Source organism: Tympanuchus pallidicinctus, unplaced genomic scaffold, assembly GCF_026119805.1.
Source record: "Tympanuchus pallidicinctus isolate F22 unplaced genomic scaffold, pur_lepc_1.0 scaffold17, whole genome shotgun sequence".
In the NCBI taxonomy this organism is placed as follows: domain Eukaryota; kingdom Metazoa; phylum Chordata; class Aves; order Galliformes; family Phasianidae; genus Tympanuchus; species Tympanuchus pallidicinctus.
In genome coordinates, this window is record NW_026294690.1 from 3,335,038 (window position 1) to 3,350,479 (window position 15,442).

A 15,442-nucleotide genomic window follows, 5' to 3' on the forward strand; every position below is an offset into this window, starting at 1 on the left:
AAAATTGTGACCCAGTAAAATTGTATTGCTGGCTCCTTGTTTTCTTCCCTGTTATTTCTAGGCCTGTCCACTTTACTTGCAATACTTTATCATCATGTTTTCTAATTGTAACAAAGATATACTTAGGGTTGCATAATGACATAAAATCAGGCTGTTCTTGCAGGCTAAAATATGTCATGATCCTCTTTCTCAGTGGAACATTGAAATAATGGGATAAACGTTTCCTCCCCAGCAGTGAATTGAAGTATTGCACAAACACTGAGCAAGGTTCTGGGATTTGTACTGATCTTCAGAAGGGAAAAAAAAAAAGAGTGTCATTTTACTACTTCAATTACTTAAAGTAAAGAGAGAGGGTTCAAATCAGATTGTAAAAGTAGTTTTCTGATTTTTATTTTATTTCTTTTGCTCTAGGTAGCTGACAGTGTTACATGTTTCTTGCTGGGAATGCTTTGGTTTGTGCTCAGCTTTCCAGGAAGTAGCCTGTATTGAAAAAAGAACTATTTGAAATGAATCTGTTTCTTTCTTAGGCTACAAGGAACTGCAAATCATTGAGGGCTTTTAGAAAAGGGAGGGGAGCCAAGGCAAAAAAAAAAAAGATAATAATAATAAAAAAAGCCCCAAATACTTCTTAGATTGTGTTTTATTTTATCTTTATGATTTTCATGTGTCTTATTATTTAAATTCTATTCTTAGCGTTGTTTTCTGAGCATGAGTACAAAAAGATGTGTCTCCCTTGAATTTTCAGAAGGCCAAGAAGGCTGTTAGGAGCCCTAAGAGTGCATTAGCATTTAAATCTCAGCTACAGGGAGAACTGACTTGAAAAGTGATTTCAATATTGATGAGCACTTCCAATATCTGCTTGTTATCAACTGTAATGTTATATATGAAAAAAATGATGTGCCTGACTGCTTATTATTGTTATTAGAGGGTTATATGAGCAGTCTAATGATAGCACTGTACATGAGGTCTTTGTGGAAATGTCAGTGATCCTGGAATGTGAAATGCTAGGCTCATTAAATGTGCAAATGGCAGTTTCTGTAGCTTGTGCCCTGTTGACCTGCACAGATCACTGCAACTGTGTAAGGCTGAGCTGTGAGTTACTTGGGCTGTGGCTCTTCTTGCTGTGTCAAGCAGCCCACTCACTAGTATGGTCTCCTACCTATTACCTAATAATTGCATGCATCTGGCAAGCAGTGCTGCTTTAGAATTGCACTAGGAAAAGACTGCTGCTAGCTCCTTTTCCAGGTGAAATATATATATATTTATTCACCACTGTTTTTTTTATCTTGCTCTCTGGCACGTAAAACCAAAAGCAGTGCCCCTCCTGTGCATGGGTTGATTTTTCAAAGATGAGGGATTTGGTGTTGTTTTATGTGAAATACCAGAAGTTTATTTGTAATATATTTATTGATATGTTGATTTGATACTGCAAAACTTGGGAAAATGTGTTGTTGTTTTGTTTGTTTGCTTTAAAAGCACAGTTCCTTCTTAGATACAATATGAGGGTAGAAATAGCAAATCTTCATTACTCTCTTCTCTAGGGCAGTTTCCTAAACCTTCCACACTTCATTACACTTTCTCTGGCAGCTAGCAAAGTCTTGAAAGAGTATTCCTTATGATTGCTCCTTACCTCTATTTCTTTTTTTTTCCCATTTTTTTTAAATTGTAAGCATCCTTGTTAATTAAAAAAAAAAAAGCCACTTTGGTCCATAGCAAATTCATTTATATGACCTGATGGAAAATGAGTCTGAGATGTGCAGATAGAACTGCCACGGAAGGAAAACCTGTTAGAAGGAGGGGACGTGTATCTGCACTGTATATATAGGCAAAAAAAAAAAGAAGTTTACTAATTCTTCCTAGATTTGGATGTTGGAGGTCTTTGATAGCTACCACAAAGAGTGGTGTTGTTTCTGTCTCTTCAGTTTTATGGCCATTAGGAGGGTTGTTGGTTTCCTTTTTTTCACCTCTGTTGTAGATAGGCATGTTTACGTACCTTATCTGTTTATCTGTGTTACGGGGGCCTCATTAGTTTTCCATCTGCATGCTTTCAGGGCCCTGGTGTTGCTTCTGAAATCCTTTCAGTTACAAGTCCTGTTTTGTGTCTCATCATCCTCATTTCCTAAATATTCATGACTGGAGTCATCTACTGAATCATAACTGTTGATGTTAAACACAAACATTAATGTAAGGGGCATTATTTATGATATGGTCAACTACTACTAATCATGCATGTACTGTCATCTGCAGTTTAATGTGAGATGTCCTGATGTTGAGTGGTAATGTGTGTCCAGTGCTTCTTCAGATAGTGAAGTCATGGAAGAGGCAAAGGTCATAATTTAATGAGGTAGAAGTGGTTGGCTTAAGTAAATAATTTCTTGCTTATTTTAGGTTTATTTTAGGTTTATTTTTATTGCAGTAAGTAGTCATGTGACATATTTATGTGCATAAGAAGTGGGATGTAGGAACTAATTTCCATAGCAGATTTCGTACTCTGCAGTATTAATAAATACCTATTTCTGTGTAAATTCCATTTGTCAGACTGGAGAAGTTCTTTCTTGGGCGAGTAATTGCGAAGAGGGAAAGGCTTCCATGCCAGAGTCAGTAGTTAGGAAGACTTACTGTCTGCTAATGAAGTGAAAGCAGGACCTCAGCTTCCCTTGTAATAGCCTGACTGGTCTCATTTTCTTTTTCAGAACTGATAAACAAAACTGACTTGCTTAGTCTCAGTGGAAAGACTCTGCATGTGACAACGGGGTCGGCACCTGCTCTCATCAGCTCTCCTGATGCTCTTCTCTGCCAGTATATCAACTTGCAGTTAATAAATGCAAAGCCACAAGGTATGATGGATAGTGATCTCTTCTCACATTCAGTTTTTGTGCTAGGTCTGTATGCCATCTCTTAGTGATGAAGATATGTATGTACGTGTTCATTTATATGTAGTGGTTTTGCTTTTAGCCTGTACTTTCTAATAAGCAGTGTCTATATTTAGCTTTTCTCCATGTTTTTCTGAAAGAGAGATGAGAGCTGGCTTCAGATAAGGACTGGCATTTAAACAAGAGCCCTTCTGCATTGCTTTCCTACCTCTGATAGTCAGCTCACCTGTGCAGCTTATTTTAAAAGCTGAGTCTTAAATTGAAACAGAAATGAATGGGGAGGTGAAGGAGGAGCCAGCTCTTAACCTAGACATTGTAACAGCCTGTAAAGCATCTCTTATTGCTATTTAAATGCCAGAAGAATTATATTATCAGCCTGATCTTGGAGCACAGATATGTGCATGGAATTGTTTCCCAGCTGCTAATCTAGGTTGCTTCCATTTTGAAATCTCTCGTTGAAAACACTGCGTACTTGAAAACCTGCTCAGTGTCAGCTCTTGTATGAGTCCTTTCTGGAGTGTTTGTATATGTGGATTCCTACAGATGCTACTGGGAACCTGCTTGGGGCAAAATGTGTTTTTTATCTGAACTTTTGGTCGTTCGAATGTGATTTCTCAGTTTCTGCAGTTGTTACTGGTTTGAGTGCCTTGTTTGAAATACTTATTATTCAGTTGACTGTGGTAGGGAACTTTGCAAGGTTTTCTTTTGTTTGTCATGCTGTCAGTTATATTTACACTTCTGATTCTGTAATTTGTGAAGTTACTTATGAATATCTGTAGGTAGGCTCCTATGGTTAATTACACAGGACTACAAAGAGTAAAAATGTAAGAACAAGTCCTGAATTTCAGTTTACCAGGATAAATGAGGTAACATCATTCCCCATCAGTAATTATTGGACTTCTTATCTTGTTCAGAGTGTCAGAAAGGAACAGTGGGAACTCTTCTAATGGAAAACCCAGTTGGTCAGAATGGATTAACATACCATGGTCTTCTACATGAAACAGCAAAAGTTTTTGGGCTCAGAAGCAGGAGGCTAAAATTGTTCCTGGATGAAGCAGAGACTCAGGGTAAGCACAGACTTTTACTTTGCTTGCGCGAAGGGTACTTGGAAATTTTATAATACCCTCATCTATTTAATAAAACCCTCCAAGCACATGTTTGTTTACTTGTTTAGAGTTCTGATGCCTTCCCCTTCCAAAATGGCCAAGAGCTGGCTGTAGGAAGGGTCCTACTTTTGAAACAGTAAGGTCATTCAGCAATGGAAGTGGTAGTTACATGCTGCTGTGACCCAGTGAATCTCTTTCTAGAACTGAGCAAATCTAAAGAGTATTTTAAGAACCTACTCAAATTTGTCCTATAACACTCATTTTACTATAGATGCTTTTTTTTAAATTTTCTTTCAGAAAAAGTGGATTTCAGGAGGGAAGAATATCATAGAATTGCTTCTATTTTGGAGTAGTTCACATAGGTCAGACTAGATTGGGCATGGCAGCTGAATTTCACTCAGAACGCCTGGAAAATAGGTTTAATCACAGTTACATACCTGAAATAACAAAGAATCTTCTGGAAGCACAGTCAGGTGATGGGGCCTAAAAATTTCTGAAAAAGGCAAGATGCTTCACTTGACAGAGGAAGAATGGGTTGGAAACTGCGTGGTAATGCAGATGAACAAAGCCAGGTATTTCTGCAGACCTGGAAAAATGCGATTTAGTATGAAATCAGGTAAAGGATTCTGTCTCCATTTGATCATGGTGACAGATGTACAAGGTGTTTGGGAGGGCTGTGTAACTCTTAAGGGTAACTGGCCGTGTCAGGTTACCTTCCTAGAAATTAAGCACCTTGTTTAAAATAGTTTTCAAATCTTAGGAGATAGCTGTCAGGTGATGGGGGGGTAGGACTGTGGGGTCACTCTTCAAATAACTTGGTGAGATTTAAGATTATAATCAGTTCAAGTGAAGCGTGTCTTGTTGTTGGTTTTTGTTGTTTTGTTAGTAGTAGTATCTCATGTGACCTGTAATCTGTTTATTCAAATGCCATTCTTGTAAGTGGATCTCAAATACTGATAAAACTTACTAGAGATACTTTGAGCTCATGCGAAGTAAAATGTGCTGAATGAGGTAGCAAGCAGAAGTGAGGAGTGTAGTGCTTAGAAACAGCACAAGGTGTAAAACTGGACTATATACATGACACTTTAGTTGCATAAACAAAAAATGTATTTATTTGTACAACCTGACAGGGAGGAATGTAGCTGGTCAGGAGTTACTGATGTTGCACTTAATTCTTGATTTTCTTTTTCTATCATTGTTAGAGGGCAAATGAGTTCACAGCAGCATTTGATTTAATCAAGATGTAAAAATAACCATTGTATAAAAGTTTCTAGCTTTTAAAGAGTGAAGTAACTGACAAAACAGGAAAATAAATAGCCATTAAGTATCAGTTTTAGTAAGGATTTTTCAAATACCTTTGCCAAAAAGGGAAATCAGTGGAGTCACTGTCACAATTTGTAGTCTCAATTCTGCAGAACTACTTAAGCTTTAAATATTTTTTTTTTTTTTTTTTAAGTCTTCAAAGGCTGAAATAACTATCTGATCATTTTGAGGCTTCGTAGATAGGGAACTTGGTCCTGGAAGTTTATTTTTGTAGCTAACACAAGCTTGTGCAATGAAATTATGCTTCTAGTACTTCAGATGTAATTCTCACAGGGCAGTTTTTTTCATAACTTTTTTTATGGTATAAGTAATGGTCATAGTTTACCTTGAGGGTCAATAAGCACTTCTGTGAAGAAAGGCTGAGGGAGCTGGGGGGTGTGCAGCATGAAGAGAAGGCTCCGGGAAGACCACTGTGGCCTTACAGTGTTTGCAGGGGTCTTACAAGCAGGAATGAGAGTGACTTTTCATACAGTCTAGTAGTGATAGGACAAAGGGGGAATGGCTTTAATCTAAAAGAGGTGAGATGTAGGTGTGATGTTAGGGGAAAATCCTTTGCTCAGAGGGTGGTGAGGCGCTGGCACTGCTGCCCAGAGCTGTGGGTGCCATCCCTGGAGGTGCCCCAGGCCACGGAGGGGTCCTGAGCAGCCCAAGCTGGGGGGCAGCCAGACCATGGCAGGGGTGGAACTGGATGATCTTTAAGGACCCTCCAAATTAAGCCATCCTGTGATTATCTTGGCGGTTTTTTATTTGATAAATGCTGCCTATAGAACCAACTGTATTTGATGCCTCTGGAAAACATTAGTTCAGTTAATGATTATGTTATTGATAATGATTATGTTATGGTATGCAGTTAATGATTGTATATATAGTAATTTTGTAATCCCTTATTTACATTTCGTCAATATATCGCAATGTTGTAGCTCTGAAAACAAAAAACTGGAGTCTTTTGCTGGTTGGGAAAATACGATACTAAAAATAAGTTTGCTGTTAGCTGCTTGAATCATTCAAGAAAAATGAGCTATGAATAGAAAATCTGATTTTTAAAGGCCTTTTCAAAAAGAGAAAGAAATCACTTAGGAAAATGAGCTATCCATTTTGAAAACGCTACCTTTATGAACATTGTCAGGTACGTGAAGTTGGGCATCTGCTCCTTACTGCACAAAAGCTTGCCAGCTTTTCAGAAATAAATCTGTTCCTCTCTCCAGTTCTGGAATACTGGAAAAACACTCTTCAAATTAGAAATTTGAAGGGTCTTGAAGTTGGAAGGGATCTATAAAGGTTATCAGCTCCAACTGAACATCCAGGTGGTGAGCACTGCTTATTCATAAGATTGAAGCAGCAAAGTTACAGGTAGCTCTTAAGACACGTGGTGTAGGGGCAGTACTTTGTAGTGTGCTAACTGCAGAGCCTTCCTTCAGAGGGGTTAGCACAGAAAATAGGATGTCATTACATCATCCTGATGAATCAAGATTCTAATTTCTAGCAGTAATTATGTTGAAAGTAGCAGCTTCATGTAATATCTCACTATTCAGGATTTGTGGATTTGGTCTTCAATGCTACCATGCAAGTTGGCTATCGTGCTCTGGTTTAAACAACAACAAAACAACATTGAGAGCAAGTTCACAGTTTGCTTCTTCAGACCAAAGTAACTTTTTCTACATACTGTTGTAAAAGTTTCTCGAGGAGAGGAATGTCAATGAGGGAATAAAGCCCTAATTTTTGGACTGGGTTTTACCCAGTCTGTAGATGTGCTGCTTGAAGCAAAGCACTGCACTCAGAGATCTCCTTAAAATGGTACCATCAGGATCCATATGGACTTCTTAATTATTTAATTGATAGCACTTGAAGTTTGTTGCAGGCTGTATTTGCTCAATCTATGATGCGCTTTTCAAGAAAAGATGGGGACCTTAATGTTAAAAGAAATGTTCATACTGTTATATGGAAAGCAAACTTTCAGCAGCAGTTTCCAGCTGGACACTATTACTGAAAATTGAACTGCTTCTGCATTATCTCCATAGATGCACTTCATAGATTTGCCTCCCCCCACCACGCACGCTGCCTTGGTCTTGTCAGTTGGATGTGAGCCCAAGCTAGAGCAGGATGAATATCAGACAGCAGGACTGTGACACAGTGCAGTACGCTGCAAAATTGTTTCCACTGAAAACACCCAAATATTCTGTATGTTATTAATCTGTCACTTGTGCTGGAACCAGTGCCAAAATATAAAATTATCTTTTATTTGCTTATGTTGTCTGTAGTGATTCTAATGTGCAGAGCTGCACAGTAACCCCTAAATTTCTTTTGCTTTGGTTTCAGTATTTGTGGTAACCACTTTGAAGTTTCTTAGTAAAGAGGTCTCTGATACATTTGTTACTTGGATTGTTTTGAATACTGGGAGGTACAGCTTTGGAACAAAAGCAGGCTGCTCTGTTATTGGTGTAGTTTGCTGCAGCTGGTGGGTGTTGGGGAATATTGAGCTAGCAAGCATCTCACTTCTTGGAAAAAATGCTCTCTGCATGATGACAGTTAATTTCCAGTTCTCACCAGCTTTTTAGTTGTAAGGCACCATTTCTTCAGCTGCACAACATTTTATTAAGGCACCATTTCTTGGGCTGCACAACATTTAATTACGATTTGTGTTTCCTGAAAGATCACAGCAGAAATACACAATATCTGTAAGAGGTTTATGGTTGAGTCCTAATCCTATTATTATTCTGAAGTATGTGAAATGACTTAAATTGACCTGGTATGGTATAAAACTCTTCAGGCATATTTGACAAGATAGCAACATGAGTTTATTGCAATCCTCACTTTATATTAGAAGTCATTAATGTATGCATCTACTTGTACTCCTTCATTAACATGTTGCGATGTTAGAGGAGATGCATCTCTGATCTGTCCTACACTGGCCATTACATAATGTTTGCAAGGGTCTGTAGTTTCCAGTGTGCTGTGCTGTGCTGTTGAATTTTTATTATTGCATTATAAAACAGTTTTCTGGATTGATGATGTTCTGTGTGAGATTGAAGCTGGGAGCTGTGGGCTGATGTGCTTTCAGAAACAATTCTTTGTAGCCTGGAACAGCAGCTTGAGTTCCTGCAGCAGTGTGCCTGACACATGGCAGCTCCTTTAATGCACGGTGTTACAACGGGAGGGAATTGGAGCTGAGCAGTTTCTGTCCATGTTCCATTTCGACTGAACCAGTAGGCCTGCGGGTTAAGAAAAAATGCACTGATGGCTTTACCTGTAAGAAAAAGCACTAACTGTCTTCTGTATCTCTTTTTTTTCTTCTTTCTGGTTCAGAGATCACAAAGGACATCTCCATGAAGAACCTGAACATGAAGACTGTATATGTCAGTGTTATACCCACCACAGCTGAATGTTGAGAATTCCATTTTTATGAATAAGACCGTGTGGACTTTTTTCCACAAAAATGAAATCAAATTAGTGTGCTTTTAGATTAACATCCAAGTTGTGTATGGTACTTCTAGCATCTCAGATTGCACACAGGATGTTTTTACCAGTGCATGTCTAATATGCTGCTCTTTGGTTTCAAATACAATGTATTTTCATTGTTATCTTACAATATTGTAAAAGCTGTTTGGAAACGTGTCCAACACCTTAACCCTAGATATATCTATGCAGTGATTTGCCTGAAAGAAATGGGGCTTGTACCTCAGTGATGCTGTTCTCTGCCTGCCCTTCTGCAGAGGCTATCTTTGATTTTCTAAACCATGGGTTACCTACAAGGCTCTGTGATGCATATACCCTGTGGCAATAGCTTTGAACATAAAGGGTCACCTGGATTTGTCCCCTCATGCTAGCTGGATTTTCATGAAGTGTGTGGTTGTTGATTTAAAGAACTCCCTGAATTCAACAGTTTGACCAATAAATTCGCTTCACGTGCAAACTCATTTCCCTACGTCCAGAGTACTTTACTTTCACACGTTTCCTAGGGAAGATAATGTGTAGCACTTCCTATTGACCCAATCAACCTGAAATCTGGAGATGTCCATACTGAGTGCTAGTGACTGGGTTGTGGTATTATCAGGTTATGGGGAGTTTTAGTTGTTTTTTGGCTGTTTTTTGTTTCGGTTTCAGATTTAAAGCAGGTTTTAAGTAAAATTTTTGTTGGGTTTTTGATTTTATTTTTTTATTTTTATAAAGGTCAATTCAGTTTGCCAGATGTTCTTGTGTTAGACTGTATGTCTATCAGTGAGTGACACAACAGGCAACCCCTGTATGGTTTGCAGATGTTTTTGGCTGGTTTTGGATGACAGAAGCCACATCTAAGTTTCACTGACTTTCAGCATTTCTCACCAGTGTTGAAACTTGCTTCTGTGCAGAGTACTGAACTCAGTCACTGCTGTGCCTTTATTAGCTTCCTAAGAACAAGATTACATAAACTGCAAACAGGAGTATTGACAGAGAGTAATGCTTTTCAAGAGTAACCAAGTCTTGCTTAGCATGTTTTTCCATTGCTTTGTTTTTCAGCTTTACACTAACTATGAACGTAAACCAAGCCATTTTTTTGATAAGCCTATATTAGTAGAAATATTTATAAATGGATGTTCCTTGTAGCTACTGTGCTTTACTGAACCGTGTCGAAGCCTGTAAGTATTCATTTGAAGTAAATCAAGTCTCTGGCAATTCAGCTTACATGAAATTATTTTTATCAGCATAAGAAATGTCAGTGCCTGAACCTACTGCATCATTGGCCTGTTCAGCTTAGTGAATATTGGACAATGTCCTCTACTTTTCCCTTTAAATCAGCTTGTTTGTCTTTTTGACATTGAAATCAAATGGGGCTTCGATTTATATTGCTTTCTTTTTTTATCACATAAAAATGTTCAGCTCATTTCTTCTGTGAAGGTAAGATAGCTGTTCATAAGCTAAATGACTTTGCTTTTCCGTTCATGGAGAATAAACAGAAATGGCAAGTGACTGAAATCTAACTTCATCCTCAGTGAGACAATCTACTTGCCTTTTGTTTAAATTGTTATTCAAGATGTATGGCCTTGTGTATGTGTCATTTTTTTCCTAAGGATGTTGGCTGCCTGAGACCTGTGCAAGGACTGGATTGGTTTATATGTGCTTTCCAGTGAACATAAAGCCCAGCCAAGTTTTATGAATTCGCTCTGAGTTGCAAATGGATAAAATCTTCAGCAATACTCTTTCTTTCTGAAATATATTTCTAGCTGCTTAATTGCAAAAAATAATCTGCCCTGAAGAGAAGCAACTTTGTGACCTCAGTCTGATAATCGCATACTTCTCATAAGGCATAGCTGAACTGTTCTTGGATTTTCTGTAAATTGACTGTTTAATGCTAAAGATGAAAATTGGCTTTTCCTTAACTCTGTGCAGGACCTTTATAAAGATCTTCTGCAGCATAGCAGTGATTGTGAGGCCCCGTGCTGTCAAAATTAACTGTCAAAGGTAACGAGTTTAAATTACTGATTCAAAGGAGAGGGGTTGAAGGAACAATATTGCTGGTACTTCTGTATGTGTGTCCCTTAGTTGGAGACCCTATGCAAGGGCCATTCATTTGAAATAATCCTCACAGCAGTATCTTGAGACTGAGTCAGCTAAGGCTGTGCTTTTGTAGGCCTGCAGTTAGCCTGGTTAGGGCGTGAGGCTGCGGGAGTCCTGGTGCATCAGCAGCATGGGCTTGAAGGCAAGTTTTCTACCTGCCATCTGATTCTCAGGGAGTGTTTATGTGTATTAGGGTTTGTACCATACTCTGTTGAGTAGCCTGAAAAACAAGGCGGAGACGAAAGCCACTGTTTCAAGACAAGGAGAGCTGAGTACAGGTTAAACATGAAGCATAGTGATTTCTCATCCTGTTTCTCTGTTACTTGATGTGCAGTGGGAGAGCGACACGGTGCTTTCCTGTGTGCCTACAATCTTCTCACAAAAATTAAACAAAATTTGAACTGCTTTCAGGGTTTCTGCAGCGTAGGCACAGACAGCACCTGTAGTATAACACTTGGACTTAGGCACTGCCTTAATAGAGGGATGCCATGTACCTGGCACTCAGAGTTGAACGGGTACAAATGTCTCCAACTTTATCATAATGTTATCTAGCTGTGTTTTGTATTATTTAGTACAGCACAGGGGTACATTCATGCTGGAATCTGGAAGTAAATGGTACCAGAGTAGGAAAGCACTTCCACTTGCTCTCTTACTGTGGGAATTGTGTATAGTGATTCCCTTGCCCTGCTTCACCACAGCATCCTTCCTTTCCTGTAGTGTGCACTCTATTCTTCTTTCTTTTGTGTGTGGTTTTTTTTTTTTTTTTCCTTTTGCCTTCTTGCTTTTACTTTCTCAGCTGTGGTTTTCTGTCTACACTCAGATACTCATGTTGCAAGTGACTGGAACAGAAAGATGTGTTCTCATGTTCTCCAGTCTGATCGCACCACAAGGATGGAAATGCCCATAAGTGCTATTTCTGGCTTTGGTAGGGGCAATGAAGGTTGGCAGAGGGGAAAAGTGTATTTGCTTATGACAGGTAATGGAAGAATGAGACTGAAATTTATCAGAGGACTCTACTGAAAATGCTTCCAAACATGCTTTACATTAACTTTTTAATGTAGCATGTAATTAAAAGAAGACAGAATTACAGTTGAATTCTGTTTTCACTGCTGCTCTGTTAGTTGGCAGTGGTCTTATCTCTAACAGATACTGACACAATTTTAAGAACAGGTCATGACCCATTTGGGTGAATTCATACTTTTTTCTACCATTCTTCTCCACATCCATTTTTATTACTTTTAATGTTAGATAATATCTGATAATATCTGAGAATTTGTCTCGTGGATTCTTGTGTTGGGAAGTTTCCTAAGAATTTTTGAATGATTTTTGAATGCACTTTTGTAGCTCGATCTAGGTTGGGCCCAATATGATACCCTTCAGTATTTGTATACTTAATTAACTACTCTCTTAAATAGCTCTTGACGTAAACGAGGCCCTGGACCACACTGCCTCTTTCTATTTGGAGAAAAATGCTGCCTCAGCACTCCCTGAGCTGCTGCACCATTTATTGTGCTCTGCAGGCGTTTGTATCCTTGAATCCTGATGCAGACTGCTGTAACCTGCTGCTGCTGCTGCCTTTCACCTGATAGCAATCTCTGTTTCTGTCTCTCTGAGATGTGTGCAGCATCTGGTGATCTGCAGCAGCTGGACTCTGCTGACCCAGCTCTTTGCTGTAGGGGAGTTGGAGGCGCTGGTACAGAATAGATCTGTTACTGTAGCTGTTATCTGATCTGTATCCAGCTGTGGTTTGCAAAAGGAGAATAGAGATGTCTTTTTTCCTCACACATGGCTCTTCCCTTGCCCTGCCCACCCAATCTCAAATAGTTGCCTGCTCTGGTTTGGATCTCTGGTTTGGGCTCAGAGTGATTCCATACCCATCCTATTCCTAATAGTTAAGAACTGATTCCCTAGCTCATCTCAACTAGCACCCTCTAAGAGTGTGAGAAGGCTCTGATATCAGCCAGGACTGGCAGTAGGCTGATGTCTTTGTCACACTTTGCTCAGAGATACCAGCTGAGTGGTCTGTGCAGGACAGAAACAGGGCTGCTTCTTCCCTGACATCTGGTTCTCATCTTTCTGCAGAATAAATCAGTCCAGCTCAGCACAGTCACTTTATTCTCTTCTTCAGGTGAGTGTGTGCAGCAGGCAGAAAACTTGCATTTCTGTTTTGCTTTTAGGCAGTAAAAAAAGTAGTGAACGTTGGAATCGTACATAAGCTCCAGGGAGAAGACTGGTTTTAGGAAAAAAGGAAAAAAAAGAAGTACAGCAACATGTTGCAAGCTGAATAGAGGCTGATCAGCTGTGCAGCCCTTCTGCAGCTCTGAGTATGTTCCGTTTCTCAACAAGGATGAAGTCACAGTATCCTTGTCATTGCTAGTTTAGCACAGAGAAATTACTCTGATTTCTTATGGGATGAGTCCCCTGACACTGATTAAAGAGATTGGAGAAAAATCTAATGTATGTAGCTCTGTAAAAAAAGGGGGACTTCAGAATGGCCTCAGATGTTTTCTTTGAGAGATGGAAGGGGAGCGCAGTATCATCCACATTGAGAAGCTTTACAGCTTTACAGTGTGAACACGGAGTTAATTTTGCTCTTGCTGTGCTAGGAGTGGTGGTTAACTCGTGCTGGGGAGGGTATCTTCAGTTATCCCATGTTTTTCCCAGTTAAAATGTTTATGTAACCAATGTAATTATAGCTTTTATGTAATTGGGGAAAAAAAGGTTCCTATTTCAGTATGTCTGGGGCATTTCAGTTAATTTCTAGTTGCTGTACAGAGTTCTCAGTCAAGGGTCACAAAGCTCCTCAGAAGACTTCAAAAATTCCTTGCAGATACCATCAGGATAAAATTGCCCTGCAATATACTTAGATTCTTGGAGCAGACACGAGGCAATTCGGTATGCATTATCCTAATTTTAGTCTTTGTTCCCAGCTCTGTTTAGTATTCTAACAGTGCTGCTACAATCTCCCCAATAAGTAAAAATGCAGCCTGGCAGTTGCTATTTGCTCTGTTTGATTGAGAATGACAGCTGGACATCTGTGCAATAAAGTAGTTCCAAGGAATATCACTTGCAGTATACCTGAAGGACAAATTTCCTTTACTTCTCCAGTCATTAATTTTCCAAATGAAGGCAATCAAAATCTCAAGGTAGAGCATGTGTGGGATGATTAATAGCACCAACACCATCACGGGAAGGGAAAACAGTAAGAAACACAGCAAATTTAGTGCAGGAGATTTGATACTGCAAATCCTGCTTATGGACATGATAATGTCTGGACAAGGATGAAGGATCCTGAAGGTTCCTGAAGATCAGTGAACGTTTATAGGATGAGAAGTTGAATACTCCAGCAATTGAACAGGCAAAAAAAAAAAAAAAAAAAAAAAAAAAAAAAAAAAAAAAAAAAAAAAAAAAAAAAGAGGACTTTGCTGTTCAAAATGAATAGCTTCAAAGTAGAGGAGGTTGAATTGGCTTAGAGATTAAACATGGACCAGTAATTTCCTACTCTTGCTAAAAAAAAGTAAATTAAAATTACAGAAATAAACAACAAGCACCTGGATGTATAAACAAGGGAGGTGATCCTTCTGCTTGAGTACTGAGAGTGTTCCCACTGAGCCCTGTATCCAGTATCAGGGAAGGTGAGGAAGATGTTGACAATTCGGAGGGAATCCAGTGGGGGGAAGCAGGAATGTGGTTTGGGAACTGTGGACTATGAGGAAAGATCTAAAGAATCGGTGTGTTCAGTCTACAGCAGGCAAGACTCTGAGGGTAAGCTGCTATGAGACTACAAATAAATAAATGATAATTGCAAAGAGAATAGTAATGAATCTGCTTCAAGAAGTTCTCAGTTAAATTGGCTGGGAATTTAGGCCACACATCAGGAAAAGCCTTCTGATTATCAATATAATCTGCTCCTGGAATGGGAGGCCTAGGAGGGTTTAAGGGCAGGGATGGGTTTAAGTGGGACTCCAAGGAATGGTTTGGATACAGAATGTTCCTCCTGGAGCTGGGGTTAGACTGGAAAAACTTCTCAGAGCTTTTTTGACTCATTTTTTGAAGTTTCTTTCGTCACCTAAGCATATGTTTTTAAACTTGTCTTTTTCTTATAAATTCTAGCCTCTCATTAGCTTATCTGTGAAAATGATTGTGGAAGGAGCGAATTAAACTGCTTATTAGTTCCAAGATGTGTATCTTCTGTTGAGATTTCTGCAATAATGTGTCCATCATTCTGATCTGAACATTCTGAACACTTCTTTTGCAGCTTAAATGCTTTTACTGCGCCTGCTGTTTGTTCTTACATTTTACGGTATTTTGTCATCTGGAAGAAGTTTGGCAGCACAGACACTGGTTAGGTGAGACCTGCGTTTGAATATACATAGTGAGCTATTCTGAATGTGGTTTATCAGCTGTTTACGTGCACAAGTGAGATTTTGGTGGCACTGTTTGAGTACCTTCAGGAATCTGTCATTCACCTGATGTGAAATGACTGGTGTCTAACTGAAACCATCAGCTCTGCCAAGGGAGTGAAAGTGATTGGATTGAAGGCATAGAAAGAGGGTAAACAATCAGAACAAACATACATAAGAACCAGATTGTTGTTTTGCCATGTGC

General features: G+C 39.1%; 1 protein-coding gene across 1 annotated transcript in view; it reads left to right on the forward strand.

Moving 5' to 3' along the window:
* Nucleotides 1–9,216, forward strand: part of IARS1 (isoleucyl-tRNA synthetase 1) — a 92,291-nt gene extending 83,075 nt beyond the window's left edge. Inside the window, exons 33-35 of the mRNA XM_052678470.1 lie at nucleotides 2,694–2,837; nucleotides 3,788–3,940; nucleotides 8,606–9,216. Coding sequence (XP_052534430.1) covers nucleotides 2,694–2,837; nucleotides 3,788–3,940; nucleotides 8,606–8,688 — 380 coding nt within the window. The 3' untranslated portion in view covers nucleotides 8,689–9,216. The remainder of the gene's footprint in view (nucleotides 1–2,693; nucleotides 2,838–3,787; nucleotides 3,941–8,605) is intronic.
* Nucleotides 9,217–15,442: the final 6,226 nt, after the last annotated feature.